Source organism: Garra rufa, chromosome 2 (assembly GCF_049309525.1).
Source record: "Garra rufa chromosome 2, GarRuf1.0, whole genome shotgun sequence".
NCBI classification, from domain to species: domain Eukaryota; kingdom Metazoa; phylum Chordata; class Actinopteri; order Cypriniformes; family Cyprinidae; genus Garra; species Garra rufa.
The window spans coordinates 35,509,925-35,534,604 of NC_133362.1; the positions used below are offsets into that span (position 1 = coordinate 35,509,925).

General features: G+C 35.7%; 1 protein-coding gene across 4 annotated transcripts in view; it reads left to right on the forward strand.

Annotated features, from left to right (window-relative positions):
* The window catches only part of ikzf1 (IKAROS family zinc finger 1 (Ikaros)), a 33,875-nt gene that overhangs the window by 7,516 nt on the left and 1,679 nt on the right, over positions 1–24,680 (forward strand). The window contains exons 2-7 of one of the 4 annotated variants that reach the window (XM_073834172.1): positions 3,477–3,530; positions 8,624–8,746; positions 17,053–17,328; positions 21,646–21,813; positions 21,960–22,085; positions 22,494–22,619. In XM_073834172.1, coding sequence (XP_073690273.1) covers positions 3,491–3,530; positions 8,624–8,746; positions 17,053–17,328; positions 21,646–21,813; positions 21,960–22,085; positions 22,494–22,619 — 859 coding nt within the window. In that variant the 5' untranslated portion in view covers positions 3,477–3,490. The remainder of the gene's footprint in view (positions 1–3,476; positions 3,531–8,623; positions 8,747–17,052; positions 17,329–21,645; positions 21,814–21,959; positions 22,086–22,493; positions 22,620–24,680) is intronic. The other 3 variants (XM_073834173.1, XM_073834174.1, XM_073834175.1) reach the window with 3 other exon arrangements.

Genomic DNA, 24,680 nt, shown 5'->3' on the forward strand with positions numbered 1-24,680 from the left:
TAAACACACTGGTTTGTAGTGCAAATAGTTTGCTGCACTTGATTAACCCAGCTGATGGAACATTAGGACAAAATATTCTTAAAGTAATGTTTAAGTAATGGAACATTCTTATAAACTTAACCAGTCATATAGTAAGTGGCACGGGTATATTTGTTGCAATAGCAAAAATACATTGTATGGGTCAAAATGACTGATTTTTCTTTTATGCCAAAAATCATTAGGATATTAAGTAAAGATCATGTTCCATGAAGATATTTAGTAAATTTCCTACCGTAAAAATATCAAAACTTAATTTCTGATTAGTAATATGCATTGCTAAGAACTTCATTTGGACAACTTTAGAGGCCATTTTCTCAATATTTAGATTTTCTTGCACCCTCAGATTACAGATTTTCAAATAGTTGTATCACAACCAAATATGGTCCTATCCTGACAAACCATACATCAATGGAAAGCTTATTTATTCAGTTTTCATATGATGTATAAATCTCAGTTTAAAATAATTGAACCTTCTGACTGGTTTTGTGGTCCAAGGTCACATAAAACTGGACATTTTAACATTCTTAAGGCCTGTTCACACCAAAGATGATAACTGTTAAGATAACAATGAAGATATAAAACTAAAAATCATTCTCAGTATTAAAGAATAGCAGAGTCCACACCACAGCTATAAATATAAAGCCACAGAGAAACGATATCGTTGGAATCACTTTCAGAACTTTTTTTTTTTCCAGCTGATGAACTATAAAAAAAATTCACACCCAATCAGAATCAATCCTGATACCAGGGTTGCCAGGTATGCAAAACAAAACTGGCCCAATTAATACTCAAAACTAGCCCAATCGTGGTTTGAATGGGGTCCCCCGGTAAAAATTGCATTCCAGAGGGTAACATACACATTTTTTTTAGCGTAAAATGATAATTTCAGGGGCTAAATATTATGTTATTGGAGTCGCTTTAACCTGCAACAACAGTGTTAAAGTAGCCCAATTCCAGGCAGATGAGTGTGCGATTAGAATAAAAAGACGAATAGGCCTTTCGAATATTACAAATAATTTAATTAAAAATTAAAAACATTTTTCAACCCTTTCAACACTATAATAACGACATGAAAACTGGACATTTTAACGTTCTTAAAGTCCCCATGAAATCTAATTTGAACTTCTTTGGATTTTACTATGAATATGTTAGCCTTAAGGTTGTCTGTAAGCTAGAGTGCTCCAAAACAATGAAAAAATTTGCATTTAGAAGATATAAGCATTCAAAACTTACACTCTCTAACGTCCGCCAAAATTAATCAACGATTTTGATGACATCACCCTGCACTTCAGCTTCACATCAAACTTTCTGTCCAATCAAATGTTCTCTAGAATTCAAAGCGCCCCGCTTTAGACGCTGAAGCTGTGGTTGAATCGGTCACTTGTTTACAGAATTAGTATTTTCTGCATGGTGAATGGCACGTAGTGCACTATATAGGGGATATAGGGAATGATTCAGACAGTGTAAACATGCATTCCGTTGGGGCGAATGTAGTCTGGTTTCGTTTTGTGTCACACGAACCGCCACAGCGAGCAGCCGAGCACACAGCCTGCTCCAGTCCAGAGACACGATAGCACAGAGCGAATCGTATGCATGAGTCGGCGCAGACCACAAACTGTATCGGACACATTTGAATTCTACACAGAATGCTATTTTATATACAGACAATGCGATATGGATGAGATTGTGGCGGTCATACAGCTTTACCCAGCTCAACAGCTCTGGCCCAAGCTGTGATATAAACAAAACGCTATTGGTTTTTTAAAAAGGCGGCAGGACCGCTGGATATGTCCCAACCTGTTTAATGGTTTCAGTTGAAATTACATCAACACACTGAAAAACACTTCAGAACTTCAGTGGACCTTTAAGGCCTGTACACAACAAGAATGATATATTTATTTATTCTATGTTTATAGGCACATGCTTTAAATAGTCAAGCTCGTCATATCAGGATTGATTCTGATGGGGTGTCAATGTTGTTATCGTTCATTAGCTGAAAAAAATCGTTCTGAAAGTTTATCGGTATAGCTGTGGTGTGGACTCTGCTATTCTTTAATATTGAGAACAAATTTTTAGAACGATATCATTATCTTTAAAGGTTATCGTCCTTGATCTTAAGTAGCATGGGTATATTTGTAGCAATAGCCAAAAAAACATTGTATGGGTCAAAATTATAGATTTTTCTTTTATGCCAAAAATCATTAGGATATTAAGTAAAGATCCTGTTCCATAAAGATATTTTGTAAATTTCCTACCATAAATCAATCAAAACTTAATTTTTGATTAGTAATACGCATTGCTAAGATCTTCATTGGACAACTTTAAAGGTGATTTTCTCAGTATTTTGATTTTTTTTTTTGCACCCTCAGATTCCAGATTTTCAAATAGTTGAACCAATAGTTGATTTTCAAATCTTGACCAAATATTATCCTAACAAATCATACATCAATGAAAAGCTTATTTATTCAGCTTTCAGAAGTTGTATACATCTCAGTTTTAAAAAAAAGACCATTATGACTGGTTTTGTGGTCCAGGGCCACAAATGTACAAATAACATTATATTTTAGATAAAAATTAAGTTTGTTGATCGTTCTAAGAAACATTTTTGACATTTTAGGAACATTTCAAAACAATGCTCTGAGGAACATGAAACCTTAATTTGTTACCTGAGGGTCTTCCAGTTATTTACCTATAGTGGCTAATGATTCAGTAGTCAACTAACGTGGGTTTTCTCAAATTTTGCCTAACCTTTCCCTTATTTCTTCATCTACTCATTTCTTGTCTCTGATAAACCTGCTTTGTTTAATTTATACCTTCAGTGTCTTCTTCCTTCTGTCACCTTACTCATTGCACTCTCTTGTCTACATTTCCGTCTGTGTTCGTACATCTGTGTGTTCCTATGTATGTGTGTGTTTGTGTGTGTTAAAGAGAAGCAGAGAAAGAGTCGGGCTGCCGGGCTCACCCATGCATGCTCAGCAAATTAGAGTGAACACGAGTGCCAATCAGCTGGCGATGCCAAACACCCGCATCCTCCATGACCCCGGGCCATCTAATTTTCTGCTTAATTTTGCGGCAGTCAGTTTGCATTTTTGGATGATTATGTGGTGGGAAATTAACAATAAATAACAAATGTGGTCTGAAAGCCTGTTCCTTTCGAGACTCCCCACCCCATCGCCGGCCTTGTAGTCCACCAAACCTATTCTCTTAGTTCACCCCCGTCTGTCAGAGCGGTAATGAAAATGTCTGTAGTTCATTGTAATGTAATGTGGAAGACAGTGCTGTGTGCGGCTGGAATAGCGCTGTTCTTGCCAGGGTGATGGAGATACACAAAGAAAGGCCATTCTCTTTTAATCACCAACCACTTCTCTTATACAGGCTTATTTTTGAGGCAGTGAGCGCTGATGATACTCTTTCTCTCTTGCTTTTGCTCCTGTTAGAATACCTGCACAGGATGGAGACCGAGGAGGCACAGGAAATGTCCCAGATAACAGGTAAGAGACGCCTCTCATACGTTCAAAGCCACAGTGAGGTCTGGACGATCAAAACAGTCGAGCAAAGATAACCGTTTTTGACTGATCAACGACAGGTTATATAAGAAGGTCTGTCTCAGCAGATATATTTTAATGCACAAGTGATTCTAGACCGGATTTAGGAGACTTCCGGACACAAAAATGTCTAAAAAAAAAAAATTAAATTAAAATCTTACATTATTTCACTCCAAACAGTTCAAATGAACAAAAAGTTGATTGTTTGATTGCATAAAAGGATAGTTCACCCAAAAATGAAAATCATTTACACACCCAACAAGTTATTGATTCATCAATGAATGAACAAAAATATTCAAAATAATCTTGTTCTGCAGAAGAAAAAAGTCATGCTGGTTTGGAAGGACAAGCTCTCTTTTCCAGTGAAATACCAAATCAAGTACATCCAAATGTGGCCCCATTACTGATATACATCTACTGACAAACAGATTCAGTTTGAAATCGTATATTCAGCAAGATTTGAAACTCTTGCACATAAAGCAAGAAATGTTCCTCAAGGATGACATCTTGAATCGGCCAGGGGAAACGCTTTCCCAGGAAAACAGATAAATAGAAAAGGGAACACAGTCTGAATGCAGCAAACGGGTCAGCGTTTGTGCTCTGTTGGCATTTTCAGATCTAAATAAAGTTACAAAACTTACACAAGACTCATTATAGCGTGCTCCAAACGTGTTGCATTAGCGAGAATTTTATATTTAATGCCCTGACTGTCAACACTGGGATGCAATACATCCTAGAGCAACCACAATACAACTCTTTTACTTTAAGGGGAAGTGTGCAAATTTAACACTATTAATGTCACCAACCTGAAAATTAAAAAAATAAATAAAATAAAAATAGGTGTGTTCGACTTTGGCTGGATTTAACCATCAGTGAGATTTGCAGGAGAGTCAGGAGAGGAGATCAAAACAGAGACATGAAGTCAGACACTTTGATTTTGCAGTGTTTGAGTACTTTATCACAGAAGGAGTGGATTAGATGCAATATTTGTCAAATACAAAGACATTTCAGATGTTTTCATGTAGCAACAACTTTGACTTCAGTACTTAATGTAATGCTTAATACAGCATCTTTATGTACAAGAATAAAATTCAAAATAAGCCTATACTATTTAAATACCAATAAGGTGGGGTTTATATATTTTTTATCAGTTTTATTTTGATCAGCATGAAACAATATAACATCAAGATTACATGAAAGTGTATTTATTGTCATAAAAAAACTCACTAAACTAAAATGCAATGCTACAAATGAAACGAGTGCATGTAACGGCTCTTGTCCTGCCTACAAGATCACAGAGCGAGTGCACCAGATAGTTCAATCACAATCGCAGGGTCCGAAGCATTCAAATTAGAAGTTCACTTCCAGAATAAAAATTTACAGATAATGTACTCACCCCCTTGTCATCCAAGATGTTCATGTCTTTCTTTCTTCAGTCGTACAGAACATTTCAGGATTTTTCTCCATACAGTGGACTTCTATGGTGCCCCGAGTTTAAATTAGCAAAATGCAGTTTAAATGCGGCTTCAAACGTTCCCAAATGCTAATGTAAACGATCCCAACTGAGGAAGAAGGGTCTTATCTAGCCAAACGATTGGTTATTTTGTTTTTAAAAATTACAATTTATATACTTTTTAACCTCAAACACTGGGAGAAGAAAATGAGATACCCTAACTGTCTTGAAAAAGAAAAACAGATTTCAGAGCCTTCTTCCTTGGCTGGGATTGTTTACAACTACATCTGGGATTGTTTGAAGCCGCATTTAAACTGTATTTTGGAAGTTCAAACTCGGGGCACCATAGAAATCCACTATATAGAGAAAAATCCTAAAATGTTTTTTATGACTGTTCTTTATGACTGAATAAAGAAAGATATTAACATAATCTATAAATTTTTGCTCTTGAAGTGAACTTCTCTTTTAAGTATAACAAATGAATTATCATCATAAAAACAGTTCTTCTGAACACTCCCAGCACCCGTCATTGGTCAGACACTCAGATAGCCCCACCCCCAACTCATGCCATTGGTTGAGCCAATGATGAGAAATCAGCCTACAATTGGTTTGCTTGTATTTAACCACAAACCCCACTTTACCATTTCAGGAGTGACAACTACATTTACATACAGGAGTAAATCCCCTAAATTATCATTTTGTGTGTTACTTTCGAAACTGCGATGATTAACACCACGGTAACCACAGCAACATACTGGTGTTTGGTATCTGCTATTTTTAACCAAAGTAATATTACAGTGATCAAAGATTAATTATTTTTTAGCAGTTGTTACCATCAACAGAGCAGTCACATTTTGTTTAAGTTTGGAAGGAAAATTTGCAGAGTGTGCTCTTGAAGGGTTGCCATATCCACTTATTATAAGCGGTGCTTATTAAACATCTTCTGGGCTTGTTATTAGGGCTCATAAAGCAATCTAGTTTATGGAGTTAATGAAGTAGGCAGATGCAGGTCATTATATTTTAACATGTGGCATATTTGCAAGATATCATGTTTGGATTGTGTTTATTATGGCTTGTTCTTTTTTTTTTTTTTTTTTAACAAACCTGGCAACACAAATGAGTCAAAACGTACCCTGTGATTTTTTGCACCTCACATACAGTAAAGACAAAACTCTAATACACATTTAAATATAGATTAACAACTAGTTGTTGTGTAAATTTGCTGCAAATGCAGTTGACACAACCTCGAATTCGAATGTAGAATCCAGTTGTCGCTCCCATAAATTACTGAACTGTATATAAAAGGTGCATATTAAACTCAAAAATGACATTCAATTTTAAGCTATGTAAAAGGAATGTCAGGAAGATGAAGGAGATGAAAACAGCAACATGAAGTCAGACACTTTGATTTTGCAGTGTTTGAGTACTTTATCACAGATGAAGTGGATGAGATGCAATATTTGTCAAATGCACAGACATTTCAGATGTTTTCTTGTAGGAACAGAAGCACTTAGATACTGGAGTACAGTATATATGGAATACGGAGTAAACTAAATTATCATTTTGTGTGTTACTTTCGAAACTGCTATTTTAACTGCTTACCAAAATAATATTACAGTGATCAAAGATGAATTATTTTCAGCAGTTTTAACTAAAACACCATCAACAGAGTCGTCATGTTTTGTTTAAGCTCAGAAGGCTACTTTGCAGAGTGCGCTTTTGAAGTGTTGCCATATCCACTTATTATAAGCGTTGCTTATTAAACGTCTTTTGGGCTTGTTATTTGGGCTTGTAAGGCAATCTAATTTATGGAGTTAGTGAAGTAAGCAGATGCAGGTCATGATATTTTAACATGTGGCTTATTTCAAAGACATGTTTTGAGTTTATTAAGGGCTTGTTCTTATTTGTTGTTTTTACTAGCAAGATCTGGCAACACAAATGGGTCAAAACGTACCCTGTGATTTTTTTGCACCTCACATACAGTAAGGACAAGACTCTGATACGCATTTAAATATAGATTAACAAGTAGATGTCGTGTAAATTTTCTGCCAATGCGGTTGTCACTACCTGAATTTTACTGTGATAAAAACAGTTCTTCTGAACACTCCCACCACCCGTCATTGGTCAGACACGCAAATAGCCCCGCCCCCAACTCATGCCATTGGTTGAGCCAATGATGAGAAATCAGCCTACAAATAGTTTGCTTGTATTTACCCACATACTCCACTTTAAAATTTCAGGAATGACAACCGCATTTAAATATAGGAGTAAATCCTCTAAATTATCGTTTTGTGTTACTTTCAAAACTGCTATTTTTAACCAAAATAATATTACAGTAAACAAAGATTAATTATTTTCAGCAGTTTTAACTAAAACACCACCAACAGAGTCGTCATGTTTTGTTTAAGCTCAGAAGGCAGCTTTGCAGAGTGCTTTCTTTAAGGGTTGCCATGTCTACTTATTATAAGCGATTCTTATTAGATATCTTTTGGCCTTGTTATTTGGGCTTGTAAAGCGATCTAGTTTATGGAGTTAATATAGTAGGCAGATGCAGGTCATGATATTTTAACATGTGGCTTATTTCAAAGACATGTTTTGAGTTTATTATGGGCTTGTTCTTATTTGTTGTTTTTCCTAGCAAGATCTGGCAACACAAATGAGTCAAAACATACTCTGTGATTTTTTGCACCTCACACACAGTAAAGGCAAAACTGATACACATTTAAACACTTCCACCATCCATCATTGGTCAGACACACAGATAGTCCCGCCCCCAACTCATGCCATTGGTTGAGCTAATGATAAGGAATCAGCCTACAAATGGTTTGCTTGTAATTAAGCACATACCCCACTTTAACATTTCAGGAATGACAACCACATTTAAATATCAGAGTAAATCTTCTAAATTATCGTTTCGTGTTACTTTTGAAACTGCTACTTTTAACCAAAATAATATTACAGTAATCAAATATGAATTATTTTCAGCAGTTTTAACTAAAACACCGGCAACAGAGTTGTTGTGTTTTGTTTATGCTCAGAAGGCTGCTTTGCAGAGTGCGCTCTTTAAGGGTTGCCATGTCTACTCATTTTAACCGATGCTTATTAAACATCTTTTGGGCTTGTTATTTGGGCTCGAAAAGCAAACTAGTTTATGGAGTTAATGAAGTCGGCAGATGCAGGTCATGATATTTTAATATGTGGCTTATTTCAAAGACATGTTTTGAGGGTATTATGGGCTTGTTTTTATTTGTTGGTTTTCCTAGCAAGATCTGGCAACACAAATGAGTCAAAATGTACCCTGTGATTTTTTGCACCTCGCACAGTAAAGGCAAAACTCTGATATGCATTTAAATACATGATTAACAACTAGCTGTTCAGTTTGGTATTGTTCACACTGCGTATAATTTCTGCAAATGCGGCTATCACTGCCTGAATTTTTCAGGAGTCAATTCGGTTGTAGAATGCGGTTGTCATTCCCTGTGAGTGTACAGAACAGGATTAAGCACCAAACGGTGCATATTAAACTCTAGTATGTAAAAGGAATGGGCCTCCATCTATATTGGTAACTTCTCTACTCTCTTCTCAGGAAGGGACAGCCCGACTGCTAACGAGGGGGGAGAGGACCAAGATGAGGCCATGCCTGTTCCTGAAGACTTATCAGCCAGCACTGGCCTCCAACACAACAACAACCGCACAGACAAACCACTGGGTGAGTCAGACCAGCCTAAGCTGGGACACAACCACAAAACTACCTCATTTATACATTCATGCAATACTCAGTCTGATATAGCTCCCACTGCAGCCCACTTTTAAGGTCAGCCTAACACAGAAAACTATTTTTTAAACTAAAAATGCAATGCTACGTATGAAACAAGTGCATGTAACGGCTTACAAGATCTTGCCTACAAGATCACAGAGCGAGTGCACCAGATAGTTCAATCACAATCGCAGGGTCCGAAACATTCAATTTAGCTCATGATGTGCATCTTCAGCTGTTGTAACAGCTTTTTTTTTTTCTATTGGCACACATAAAAATATCAAATCAAAAAGGAATCGCTGTAGAACTTTAAGAATTACAAAGGAATTATTTTCCTCTCGTCAGACTCATAGTTCATACCTACTGGTTCCTGAAACCGTGGGACATTTAAACAGCATATTGCTAATTTAATACACTGAAACGGTGTTTACTCACTGACTGAGCCTACACAAAACATGCTCAGTTGTGCCATGAACTCTTTAACCCACTTATTAGGAAATTTTTGCTCTGTATTCTTTTTACACTTCTGCTCTTCCTTTTGTGCTTCTCTGGTTTACTGTTGAAATTCTGTATAACATTTATTTTGTTTTCATTATTCATTATAAAGTCCTTTTTGGATATAAACATGTCTTAAATGTCTTTCGAAATTGTTAAAGCAATTTGTTTTCCTAAAACTAAAAGGTGTGGGGTCAGTGACATTTTAATGTTTAATGAAAGTGACTTATGCTCACCAAGGCTGACCAAAACACAGTAAAATAGGTACAGTAATAATGTGAAATATAATTATAATTTAATATTACTGTTTAGTATTTGAATATATTTTAAAAAGCAATTTACTTTAGTGAATTTTCAGTTTCGGCATCATTACTCTTCAGTTTAACTTAATCCTTTAGAAATTATTATCATATTCTGATTTGAAATTTAGTAACATTATAAATGTCTTTACTGACTTTTTTTTAGCAATTTAATGCATCTTCGCTGAATAAAAGTATTTTTTTAGAGAAACTACATATAAGAATTTAAATCTCATCTGTTTTGATAAAGTGAATGCAACAATATCATTTTTAGGGCTGTCAAGCTATAAATCGTGATTAACTGCATTCAAAATAAAAGTTTACATAATGTATGTGTGTGCACTGTGTATATTTATTATGCATATCTAAATACACACACATATGCATATATATATTTATATATTTTTTTAATTATAGATAGATAGATAGATAGATAGATAGATAGATAGATAGATAGATAGATAGATAGATAGATAGATAGATAGATAGATAGATAGATAGAGATATATAAATATTTTTTTCAAATATATACGTGTGTATTTATATATGCATAATAAATATACGCAGAAAATGTCATGTTTGATTGATAATAACAGAATGTGTTAGTTAATCATTATATTAATAAATATAGTGTTAGCAGTGTAAACAGAAAGTGGGTTAACTAAAGGCAAAAATGGGTGGGAATAAATTTGGCTAACCAGCAGTTAACAGATGGCCTGTTTAATATCTTGATGTATTTTAGTTTGGAATTTTCCCCTTCAGAAGTTCCAGATTAACTTGGACTTAATGTGTGACCCGCTCACTTTGAAGCTAATGAAAGTAAAAAACAGACTGAGAGAACGAGAGAGAGAGAGCAAGAGAGAGAGAGAGAGAGAGAAAGAAAAAAAAGAGAGGAAACTGAAATAGGATGTGCAAGAGTTTCCTAAGAAGAACTTGTCAGAACTCAGTTTCAACACTCACTCAGGGAGATAAAATGTTTAGGAGCAACAGCAGATAGGCGCAGTATCGCAACAAATGTGAGCATACGCTCTCTTACGCTCTGCACCTGCACTTATGCCATGCTTTCACTTCAACTGCCACGATATTCACACACTTCCACACACCCACCCACATTCAAATGCAAGTCCAAAAGACATGCTTCACTCTCAGCAAAACAGCACTTTCATATCTCACTCGTGTGTAATGTTAATAAGAGCAAAGTCATAACGATAGAGTAATAAGCAGCGTGTTCTCATTATGTTCTCGACTCTTGAAAAGAGACCCTTTGTTAGTCATCTGTCTGAAGAGGATGAAAATCAAATACACTTTTTCACACATAATACTCACAACTTTAGAGAAGTTTTTCTCTGATTGAGATGAGTGTATTTGGGATGAATAATAAGGCTATTTAGGATTTAGACATAAATAATAATGTGGATTGTTTGAGAGAAACAGGGAACTAAACTCATTAGCAATAGTTTGTGTGAATATGTGTGTGTGTGTGTGTGTGTGTGTGTGTGTGTGTGTGTGTGTGTGTGTGTGTGTGTGTGTGTGTATGTGCGTGCATCTGTCTGTCTGCATGTTGTCCCTGAAGATATAATCAGCCAATGTGCAAGAGGATGTGAAGACAGTATCTTCACAGTGCATCATTGCTTCTCTGATTAAGTGTATCAAGGGAGTATCTGTGCAGACGGTGCAGTATGCGGCTCGATCAGATGCGTAGCAATGGGAGCAGAATATCAGGAAATCAAAACATATAGAGATGGTTCTTATAGAACGCTATCTTGCTATGAAAAACTTAAAAACTCCTCTACAGTTATGAAAACATTTGAGGATTGAAATTTTAGATCTATGACAAATCCAAAAATTTTCCTTTACAAGCTAAATGTTTCTTTTAATCCTTCAAATCTTAAAAGTGTATTTAAAAAAACTGTTAGATAATATATTTTTAATCAAATAAAAGGCCAATTGAGAATGATTAAGTTACTATTAAGTACACTTTTAAAAGGTGCATTTTGTAATAATGTCAACATAAAAGTTATACTTATAATTAATATTTAATAATTGTTTTAATAATTTTTTAAAGTGTAGTGTTTTAATATTTCATTTTAAGTTAATATATGTGACCCTGGACCACAAAACCAGTCATAAGGGTACATTTTTAAAAATGTCCATTGATGTATGGGTTGTTAGGATTGGACAATATTTGGCCGAGATACAAATATTTGAAAATCTGGAAAAAAAATAAAATCAAAATATTGAGAAAATCACCTTTAAAGTTGTCCAAATTAAGTTCTTAGCAATGCATATTACTAATCGAAAATTAAGTTTTGATCTATTTATGATAGGAGATTTACTAAATATCTTCATGGAATGTGTCCTTACTTAATATCCTAATGAGTTTTGGCATAAATGAAAAATCTATAATTTTGACCCATACAATGTATTATTGGCTATTGCTACAAATATACCTGTGCTACTTAAGACTGGTTTTGTGGTCCAGGATCACATATTTATTCAAATGTACTAAATTGAAGCTTCATCTTACAATTTTAAGTATAGGAATGTACAATTTTCAATAGAAATAGCATTTTATGTGTATTTTTATTGTGCCATATATGCTTATCAGTACATTCAGTACACTTCAATCATATTTCAAAGATAATATAAGTAATTACGAAATTACATATAAAGATCTACTTAAGCATTATACGTGTTATTTTTTGATGGCCTTTTTACAGTGTAATGTGTAATATTAATTCATTACATGTACTTACTATATGTTTATGTTTAGTTAGTTGCATGTAATTATGCATAATGTATTGTCATTATTATAGTAAGTACATAACATGTAAAGACACCATAAAATAAAGCAAGACTAAAAAAGCTCTAAACATCAGCTAACTGCCATTCAAAAGTTTGGGATCAGATTTTTAATGTTTTTTAAAAGATGTTTCTTATCCTCATCAAGGCTGTATTTATTTGAAGTCTTTTGTAACAATATTAACTACCATTTGAAAGTTTGCGGTCAGTACATTTTAAAAATAAATTATTACTTTTATTCAGCAAGGATGTGTTAAACTGATAAAAAGTTATAGCAAAGACGTATGTTGTTAGAAAATATTACTATTTTGAATAAACGTTGTTCTTTTGAATTTTTTATTGATCAAAGAATCCTGAAAAAAGAACCACAGGTTCCAAAAAAAAAATATTTCCAACATTGATAAGTAAAATAATAAATCAGCCTATTAGAATGATTTCTGAAGGATCATGTGACACTGAAGACTGGAGTAATGATGCTGAAAATTCAGCTTTGCATCACATATTTTAAAACACATTAAAATAGAAAAACATTATTTTAAACTGTAATAATATTTCACAAATATTGCATTTTCCCTTTGTTTTTAATCAAGTAAATGCAGCCTTGATGAGTATAAGAAAATTCTTTTAAAAATATTACAAATTATACTAATCCCAAACTTTTGAACGGCACTGTAAATTTATATTATCATTTAATTTCAATTAACAAGCAATTAGGTGCCTGAAAACATTACATTCAGCAAGTATCCCAAGCTGTTCACAGTCCATTTTACTCTTGTAATGTCACATATTTCCAAATAAAATTAGTAGGAATTGTTTTGATTGTCAAACTGAATGCTAAAATAATGTATAAATATCAATTTGAATATTAGTTAACCTAAACAATTGCTATGTGACAGCAGAAAATGAGTCATTTTAGATTTTAATGAAAGATTATGCATATAAACTATTTAATTCCATTAAATCACATGCACCAATCAAACACTCATATTAAGACATAAAAAACACAGTTCATTTTAATTTCATGATGCCCTTTTAATTTAAAAAAATAACGGTGTTGGTCTTGAGCATTAGTGTTTATTAGCACTGCATGGGAAAACACAGTGTCCAGTGAAGTGCAGGAAGGTTTTCATGGTGCAAGGCCGATTTTATCATGCAATTCCTCTTTTTGTATGTATGAGGGTGACAGCCTGCGCTTAAACCTGTCGCTATATCAGATGCAAACATTTCACTAGCAAGTTCCTAAAAATGTGAGTGAAAGCAGGGTTCTTTTTTATCACATCTGACACACATATGCACGCTCAAACATATACTCTCACCCACCTCGCTGTGGAGCCGTGGTTAATGCGCATGCAGCTCTCCCGCACCGCATAAGCTATTCATAGGCATTTTCAGCGCCTCGACTGGAGCATACAAGAAAAATAATTGTGCTAACAAAGCGATATGTTCATTTAGTACCCTCCCCGCAATCCCTTGCTAAAGTGCAATGTAGCAGCAGCAGGTTCAAACCCCATAAAGGATCACAAATATGATCCTCAATGCTCTGAACAACTGCACTTCCAGAAAGTTGCTCTGCAAATGGAAAAATGTCTAATTTAATCCCATTTCAAATTAGCCATTGATGTTTGTGAGGTTTGCCTGTTACGTCGCTCTGTTCTATGTAGAGCTCTTTTGTTTGTCCTTGTCTGTGGCTTTTGACACTTGCTTCCCAAAATGGGTAAATTAGGATGTGTGACAAACGTTATACAAAGTAAAAGCTCCTCTTCCCATCCCCAGTTTAGTCACAACTTCCCCAAAAGATCCATGAGAGACCGTATCATGACAACAAGCCTAGTTCCCTCTGCCAAACTCAGGTCACATCACACTGGTTAAATCATCATATCATATAAGCAGAAAGCCTGTCAGTGGATTTGTGTGAGCATGTGTGTGAGTGAGAGAGGAAGAAATACATCCTTTTATGGGTGTCAATGGGAGATTGCATTCCTGTATTGACTACTGTAACTATCGTAACTCATTCACATGTTGACAAACCTTTATTTTACAACCTGTTTTACTTTATTAGAGAAAAACAGAATAATTAGCAGGAAAAAGAATGCTATTGGGAATCGCCTGTATTGAGAAAATACTAATACAGCCAGGATACTGAAGAAGAGGGATTGAAAAGTACATATAGTACAAAAGCTGTCAATGGGGCAGTTCCCTTTTCAAAAAGTATGTATATGTATAATCTAGGAACGGTTTAGGCAATAAAATGTACATCAGGTACTAATATGAATATATTTAAGACTGCATGAGGGATTTATGACGTAGCTGAGCTGTTGTTATATTTTAATGACTTGACTAATCATTATGTGACGATGTTCAGTTAGGACCTCCTCTGATATTAAAGATGATACAGTTTTTAGTCAACTATGTTTTGGTTTCAATAAAAGAGATCTTTTCTTGATTAGTTCGCAGTCTTTTTCTTAGTCATTAGAGACGTTATACTGGAAACCGGATCACTTGCTGTAAACTCGAAATCTAATTATTTCCAATCTATTTCAGAACACAGTAACAAGAGCATGTCTGTGCTTTGCTAAGTGTCGGAGAGTAACCTGAACATAGACAGAGTAGTTTTGTCTGTCGGTACTCTCCAGTTCAATCACGTGCTTGGGTTGCTGATCCCGTCTGAATGCAGAAAATGAAAAAGAAAAACTGTTTCACTTGTTGTGCTTAACAATTCCCTGTCTGTGCTTCCCTTTCTGTCACTTCTCCATAACTCTTGTCCTTTTTTTCGGTTGGGCCGGCTCAGGCGCTGAAGCTTCCCCTTTTCCCTTGGATTCCCATATTTCATTATTTCTGCTTGTTCCTCTTGAGTCTGTACAAACAGAGGCTGAAGCATGGGGAAATCAGCCTGGCACCACAGTGTGTTAACCACAGGACCTTTACCCTGAGCTCTAACTGCCTTAAAAGACTCTTCAAAAGGCTGTTTACTTCATTAGGTTGAACACAGGCATCTGAACAGTTATCTAGTTTGTAATTGGACATTACAGAAGATAATCTGAATGTTTAAAACATTTAAAATTTTTATTTGATTGTGTGCTACTTTTTGCATGCTTCTGTAGGCTTTTGAGTCTATGTGTGTGTGTGTATGTGTTTACCACGGTTTGTTGGTCTGGTTTACACCGCTGAGAGTCCTCAGTTTCACAGTGCTTCCTGTGTCTCTGTTTCCTGTTTATCAGTCATTTGTTTCAGAGAAGTGTGATGGTGAATGAGATGGTAAGATGGTTTGAGAGCAGGCAGTTTGATAGAAGAACACTGGATCATTTATAAAGTGGAATTTTATTCCAGTAGTACTTTTTTACTTAAAGGGAGTTGGAAGCTTTTACCCAGATATTATAACATTAACATAAGTCTTATGTAAATGTCTTATCTCTATATTACATATTAATAACAATTATATTTACAGTTGAAGTCAAAAGTTTACATACACCTTGCAGAATCTGCAAAATGTTTTTTTTTTTTCAAAATTTTTCATTCATTTTAATATTTTACTAAAATAAAAGGGATCATACACAGTTGGATTATAAAAATGACCCTGTTCAAAAGTTTACATACACTTGATTCTTAATACTGCGTTGTTACCTGAATGATCCACAGCAGTTATTTTTTGTTTTTGTTTAGTGACAGTTGTTCTTGAGTCCCTTGTTTGCCCTGAACAGTTAAACTGCCAGCTGTTCTTCAGAAAATCCTTCAGGTCCCACAAATTCTTTGGTTTTTCAGCATTTTTGTGTATTTGAACCCTTTCCAACAATGATTGTATGATTTTGAGATCCATCTTTTTAACCTGAGGACAACTGAAGGACTCATATGCAACTATTACACAAGGTTCAAATGCTCACTGATGCTCCAGAAGGAAAAATGAGGCATTAAGAGCCGGATAGGGTCTTAAGATCAGGGTAAATTTCACTAATTTTGTCTTCTGGGAAACATGTAAGTATCTTCTGTATCTTCTTAAGGGCAGTACTAAATGAAAAAAATATAACATTTAGGCAAAATAAAAAAAAATTACACTCTTTCATTCTGTTCAAAAGTTTTCACCCCCAGCTCTTAATGCATTGTTTTTCCTTCTGGAGCATCAGTGAGCGTTTGAACCTTCTGTAATAGTTGCATATGAGTCTCTCAGTTGTCCTTAGTGTGAAAAGATGGATCTCAAAATAATACAGTCATTGTTGGAAAGGGTTCAAATACACAAAAATGCTGAAAAAAAGTGGGACCTAAAGGAGGGGGAAAAAACAGGTGTGGATCATGCAGGTAACAACACAGTATTAAGAATCAAGTGTATGTAAAGTTTTGTCTTAGTTTACTCAGCTGCAAAGAAAAAAAAAACTCGCAACACTGGTAATATCTACAATACATTGCTGTTCAACAAATGCAGTTAATGTTCTTCATGTCAAGTGAATGTTTCAAAAATGTGTTTAATGCAACTAAATTTGATGTTTTGCACACATACACACAGACACAAAACTGCTAAACAAAGGCTGAAAGACAGAAAGCAGTTGCTTTGCAGGTGCACTTTTTGCTGTAGAACATTTTCATGGTAATAGTTGGCAGTGTTAGTTAGCCAGAAAAAATAACCACCCAGCCTGCCACTGTACTTAACAGGCCCACTACCCTCTTTTCCAGCCTGTAATATAAAAGTTGAGGCTCGGAGTGACGAGGAAAACGGGCTGGCCTGTGAGATGAATGGAGAGGAGGAGGAATGTGCAGCCGAGGACTTGCGTGTGCTCGATGGCTCAGGGGCCAAAGTGAACGGCTCCCACGCAGGCCCTGACAGCAAGCCGGCCGCCTACCCCACGGCCGGGGGCATCCGCCTCCCCAACGGGAAGCTGAAGTGCGATATCTGTGGGATGGTTTGCATTGGGCCCAATGTGTTAATGGTGCACAAGCGAAGTCACACTGGTAAGCACAACTGCCATCTACTCTTCCCTCCTTATGCTATCACTCACAGCTCACAGGGCACAGGGCGCAGGGCTGGGTAGGTTGATCCACACATGGGGCCTCATTTATAAAGTGTGCATATGCTTAATATTTATAAAAACTGCCTTTGATGTGGAAAAGTGCATAGTGTCATGTCAGGGTCCAAGCAGACGTACACACTTGTTCTTGTCGGAGTACTGCAGGTTTTTGACAATGTAAGCTGTTCTTGCAGCTCGCTGTATTAAATTAAAGAATTTGGATTATGACTGGTGATCTTTTATATGTTAATGACATTAATTAGGAGTCGTTTACAAGGCAGAGAGCTGAAACCATTCAGTTGCGTGCAAGTTCAAGTTGATTAGCAATTCATAGATTTCACATCTGAAACAGAGGCGTACGTGAGTTTTCTGTGCATATGATCATTCTGATCGTACGATCAAATTTAGGATGGTTTCTGTGCAACATTTTATAAATGAGGCCCATAGAGACAGATGCTGGATGTGTTTTAAATGTAACCATCCTTTTAGCAGAAGCTAGAGTAGAGCAAACAAACTGTGTATGGCTTGACTTGAATAGATTATGTTAACTTGATGTAAAAGATGTAAAAAAAATTACAATATCTTGTTATATGACAGCATTTTTGGATAATGTCAAAATGTAAATTAAGTCATTATTTGCTTACTTTCATGTCGTTCCAAACCTGTATGACTTTCTTGGTTATGCGGAACACAAAAGAAGATATTTCAAAGAAAGACAGAGTTTTGGTTACAACTGACTTCCACTGTATAGACTAAAAAGCTTGAGACATTTCTCAAAATATCTTCTTTTGTGTTCCACAGACGAAAGAAAGTCATACAGGTTTGGAATGACAAACAGTAAGGGTGAGTAAATTATGACCGAATTTTAATTTTTTCAAAGTTATCTATTAATTGTATGTACTGTATAATATAATTATGTGTGTATGTTTTTGTCTTTTAAAAGAGGTTTGAAAATGTGACATTTTGTTTCGATTTCTTTATAGCAGTCCAAATGTATCAAGTAACCAAGCAAAAGTCTCTCTCAAATGACAATTATTTCGGTATTAGTTATTTTCTCCCTTTGTCAAATTGATATTCCACTGCGGTGAAGCCAAACCAGTGGGTGAGAACATTTCTCAAAAAGGCACTTAACTTCCTCACTTGACAAACTAATGAAACTCAAAATGGAAGAAAGGAACAGTGGGCTAATGTAAATTCAGAAAAGAACGTATAATAAAAGATATAATGAAGTGCTTCCTATTTAAATCGAAATATTCGCAGGAGGTACCGTGCTCCAGAAATGCCTTTTTAATGAGTTTCTTTTTCCGTCTTTTTGCTGCTTCACTGGTGACTCTTATTTTATAGGGCTTTTGAAGTGAGCGCCGTATTAATAGCGTTCTCGGAGAATGCCACAACATTCGGAGGAGCTGGATATTGGTTTATTCCAGGGGCGCTGATCAGGAAGACTGGCTCTCAAACACAAAGTGTTTCCTTCACTTTATTTAAATGAGCTCTGCATTTGCATTGTGATGGGCCGCTCTTATTTTAGAGCTGAAGAAGAGGAAAAAATGAGATTTTCAGATCAAATTGACCCAGGCAGTGGTGCATTACGAAACTGGCAGGCAGCGTCTGAAAGCCTCTTGTTCGATCAGGGCGCCAGTCGGCGCGCAGAGCCAGGCAGCGCGCGCAGAGCGGAGAGCGGCGCTCACGTGCGAGATTCCGCCCGCGTGTTTGATTGAGCTTTGGCGCGAGGCGCCGCGTTGTTGCAGATGTAACAGCGCGGCGGAGCCGTGTAGGACAGTGACCCCGCATTCACAGCGTAATAGCGCTACAGCGGCGGATGCTTTGCTTTCACAGGGCCCATATAGTGTCTCAGACGCTCGCCATTTACATGGCCATTTGTCGCTGCCGTTCTATGTTCAAAAGAAATACGCTTTGATAGAACTACAGGTGTATATATATATAATACTGCTATACAGGTTCAAGCACAACGAGTCATTGTGAATGCAAGTTACTTTATCACAAAAGGGTATACAGAAGGCTCAAAGGGTATTTGCACTTTTAAGCCACGCATTAACTTTTAACAAATAGGTTCCAAAGCAGTTTCAGTGGATGAAGTCCAATTTAAGTCAAGTGACATTTACGTATAGTGACCCTGGACCACAAAACCAGTTATAAGTCGCACAGGTATATTTGTAGCAACCCTTGAATTCCCTCATCATAAACAACAAAGCGCAGATGTACGTACAATGTAAGTGAGATATTTATTTCACAGTGTATACTACAGTGTGGTTATAACGATAATTTAGTTTTAGTGCTTAAACTCGCGATAGATTAAAGTTAGTGATAATGTGCTTTCTGTATAATTTATTCGTTGTTTGAATTACGTGGAAATAAAATGTTATATTAATATTACCGATTTCTAATGTTTTTATTAAAGTGTAATCACTCTAAATACAAATTCAGTCCCATTAAAAATATTTTATTAGCCTATATGACCCATGTCTGTTAAAAGGGAAAGTAAAAATTAAAGTTCATGGTTCATAGCTGTTCATTGTGGTTCATAGATTTGGCTGCTTTTAGCATTACCCTGGAGCTGGTTCACCCTCTGCCTATGACAGTAAATATATCAAAACTTAAGTTTTTAATGTGCATTGCTAAAAACTTCATTTTAACTTTAAAGGTGATTTTCTCAATATTTAGATTTTTTTTGCACTCTCAGATTCCAGATTTTCAAATAGTTGTATCTATCCTAACAAACCAGATCAATGGAATGTTATTTATTCAGCTTTCAGATAAAAATTGACCCTTATGACTGGTTTTGTTGTCCAGGGTCACATATAAGTCATTATAAAATACAGATTGTGTAAGCAGCTTTACAGCAATAAAAAGGAAATTCGATAATTATGAAACATTACATTTCAGCTATAAAGCAGCTCTACAGAAGACTATCAATTCAGCTCAAGTTAGTTTAGTGTTGATACAAGTTCAGTTCAGGTTGGTAAGTTACCCGGATGCGCGGCCATATTGGAGATACTCAGATGTAAACAACAGCATGGATTGCACGGTTAATGTAAAATATGCTGTTCTGCTAATTTATGCTGTCTAAACCATGAAACAAAATGTGTGGAAGCTGCTAAATCATATAGAGGAGGACTTAGTAAACAGGAAAGGGCGCAATATTTTGACAAACTAAAGTTAATAGGTGGTAAAGATACGTACAAGCAGTATTAATTAAGATATTAGTCTAATATTTCACCTACCTGGCTAGAAATGATAAGAACAATCAAAAATGTTGTCAAGATTCTTGCACTGGAAATCCTGGTTCAGTTTGGCCAACCACAAACGCCTTCTGTTTCTCAGTTTTTTGCACTCTTCTCCTTGATTTTTTATAACTTTTGGCAGTCTATAGTACTATAGTATGTTTTTTTTTTCTGGTCCGACCAATTAGTACAGCCCAAAACATGATAGCTGACCATTTTCAGCAGCAATAATCAGCTAAATTTGCAAGTTTCGTTCGGTTCAGTGGTTTTTTAAATTCAGTGCCGCCAATGGCTGATTGATAAGGCGTCATGAAAACACTCTATAGGCAGCTTTAATTAAGGGAATATTGTTATTATTCAGCTCAATGTGTATTTAGTTCAGTGGATGTTACAAACTTAGTGTCATTATCCAGCTCAATTTAGTTCATTTTTGTTCCCATCCGATTATATTGAATACATCCCTGCTGAAAGAAACGATAGAAACCATCACAGAATTTGTAATGGTTTTACTGGTTATAATGGGAATTGTACTGGTTTTAATGGAAACTGTAGTGGTCCCTGTTGGTCTCTACTGGTAATTAGTTGCTTTCTATTGGTGACCAACTGGTAAACCAATTAAAAATGATGGTTTGTAATGGTATTTGTAGTGGAAACCATTAGAATTTCTGTGATGGTTAATATTTTCTTTTCAGCATTTAAAAGCTTCAGAGAGGCGTGCTACATATTCTGCTGACATTTGATAACCAGAAAGTGTCCAAATGTTTTAATTTTAAACAGTACATCTACTTTTATTGTTTACATCCTAAAAAAATCTTCTGGTTTAATACCGATTGCAATGAAACCCAACCATTTAAAAGTGTGGCTTAAGTGTCCTAATACATTTGGGACCACTAGAAAGAAGAACATGCTGAAAAATCTAGTTCCTTAATCATTATGCATGACTTGCAGCATGTAGTAATTTAACATGAAAATGTCTTAATTCCAACATATGAGTTAAATGTTATCTTTGTTTCTTCTAGGGGAAAGGCCGTTCCAGTGCAATCAGTGCGGTGCTTCCTTCACTCAGAAGGGTAACCTGCTCCGACACATCAAACTGCACTCTGGCGAGAAACCTTTCAAATGTCATCTGTGCAACTATGCTTGCCGCCGCAGAGATGCCCTCACCGGACACCTGCGCACACACTCGGGTAAATGCCTCTTGTCACTTTTAATTTCTTCATTAACTCAAACATGCACTGATTCATTCAAAGTGAGACTATATTGTAGTAAAACCAACAATGACTAAATTGTATAGTGTGATTGAACAGATTTCATTTTTATTTTGGATTTGCAGTTGGAAAACCTCATAAGTGTGCATACTGTGGGCGCAGTTACAAGCAGCGGAGCTCGCTGGAGGAACATAAGGAGAGATGTCACAACTACCTGCAGTGCATGGGCCTTCAGAATAGCATTTATACAGGTCTGTGAATGACAGAGCTCTTTCAAAGTGTTTTCTACTCTTATATAGATAGAAAATTACTAACTCATGACCCATTATCATGGCTTAACTGTGGTTTATGGTCAAAATGATGAAAATTAAAATACATATTAGTGGAGTTACAACTACTATTGACGTGCTGATAGTATGTAATGGTGAAAGAGCCAGAGCCATAATTGAATAATTGTGTGAAATGACTTGCAGCAACATGCCCATGAAGTCAAGTATCTTAAAAAATTAAATATCTTAGAGAAAGGGATAGAGAACAATATGTGCATGATTGAAGGGACATCATCCATTATTATAGTTAGCATCATATCATAGGATGAGCTCAGGTTAGATACGGACATTTAAATCTTATGCGTGGTTTCTTTGTCTTGCTTTCCATAGTGAAGGAAGAGAACAGCCAGAATGAGCAGAGGGAGGACATGCCTGCATCTGAGAGAGCCTTGGTGCTAGACAGGATAGCTAACAATGTAGCTAAGCGTAAGAGCTCTATGCCACAGAGGTTTGTGGGTAAGAGTTGAAGTTTGCTTTCATTCTACAGAATATATATTGTAGATCATCCAGATATTATTGTCAAAATGCATTTATGATTCTGACTAAAAGAATTAAGACTGCAGACACAATAACAGGCAGCCCCCTCTTTGCTTTTTTTGACAAGTTGACAAAAAAAAAATCAGGAAAAGAAATACTATTTTGCCATGCAACATTTGTTTTGATGAATTCCTATATAATTGCATTTGCATCCTTTATAGAAATAGCTTATTAAGTGCTATTAGAATAATGCGATGTGTTACTAAGCCCATTCTCTGTTTTTTTATGTTGGCATTTCACTGGAAGAACCCTTTGGAGGACTTGTAGGCACTTTTGGCATCTATGGTTTCATGAAGAACCTTTAACACCCATAAAACCTTTCTATTTGATCCCTGCGAAAACCTCCTTTTGGAACCTAAATTTTTAAGACAGTACTTTTAAATATATTTTTCTAGTTTCTGAAAACTTTTATGAACCATTATGAAACCAGCTAACAAAAATACATTAAAGTTAACATTAAGTTTGTGTCTTTTCTGAATGTTCTCCGACTGTTCAAAATGCAACATGATCTCATGACGAAAACGACCTGTTTTAAATTTTTCACAAGATGCAAAATACGTCATGTTTTGTGACATACTCAATGTGAAATGTCCTTAAAAGAGTTTTTAGTTTTTTTTCCCTGAAGCAGTTGAACCTACATATTGTATGTTTTATGTGACGTTGGTTTTGTACATGTCACCGCAGTTCTGAATGTCTGTTGAGTGGTGCTATAACTCTAATGCTCCATGACGTTTTAAAATAATCTGGACTACACCTTAACCTACCCGATAGTATGAACAAAAGCAAATGTGACGTAAAAACTAAATCGCAAGCATGCCGTTTTAGCTTGTTTTTCGATCTCTTACCTTTCAGCTCTTTCATCATGAGTCATGTTTTTCACGGGATTTGTACCCAAGGATTTCACATCTTAAGTCTAATTCCGTGCCGAGCTGTAATCATAACGGTGTACGAAAACGATTAAAAGTGCTCACTCTTTTACCGCGTCTAGTGTTCATTTCTGTTGGAAACTGAAGTGATATGTACTTATCGGTACGTATTTCGCATCTCGGAAAATTTTCCCGCAGGTACGTTTTTGTCATGAGATCAGGTAGTCAAAATGTCATGTTTTTAAAATATTTAAAAAATGTTTTTTCTTGGTTACTGGAACATTCTATTTTAGCATTTTAGAAACATGAAATGTCTGAATATTCAGAAACAAGTAGTTACATTTAAAAAATGCTAGACGAACATTGTTTTCAAAAAAAGTTGAAGCATAAACGATGTATAAATAATGTTTTTGTGCTAACAGTTTAAGAACATTTTTAAAGATCAGACAACTTTGAACAAACATTCTATTAATGTTACAGGAAGAATGTTCATAACTTTCAGAGAACCTTTCCAGAACATTAGCCAAAGTTCTGAGAATGTTCCCTGTTTGCTGGAATGGGGTTCCTGAAGGAACCTTTCACTGTCTTTTTTTAGTTTCATGCAATTAACTCCATTTAGTTTCTCAGCGAACTGTCTGTTTTAAATCGGTAGAGCTGGGCAGATAGATGATGGCATTGTTCATCACCGATGGCTAACAGACATCATGATGTTGAGCCGTCAACGTGATTCCTCCCCAAATCCGAATCCTGTTTTCGGAAAGGAAATGACTTGTACTACGGAACCCCTAAAGTAAATAAATACAAGATGAGAGAGAAAAAAAAATGTTTAATTATTACTTTCTCTTAAAATTGTATTGTCGGGTAATTATAAATTGCAGGCATGAGGGAGCCACTATTAATATGCGAGTCATTAAAATCTCTTTTGAATGATGCGCTTACTTTTCACTTTCACTTTCGAGATTTAGGATCACACATGCCCTCTGTATACTACAGAGCAGCAGTACTTACCATACATTTTACACAAGATTAGATGTTTGTCAGTGGTGCTCAGGATCTGCAAATCATTTGCCATCGTCCTATTAGTCATCTCTTCCTACTCTTCTGGCTAACTATG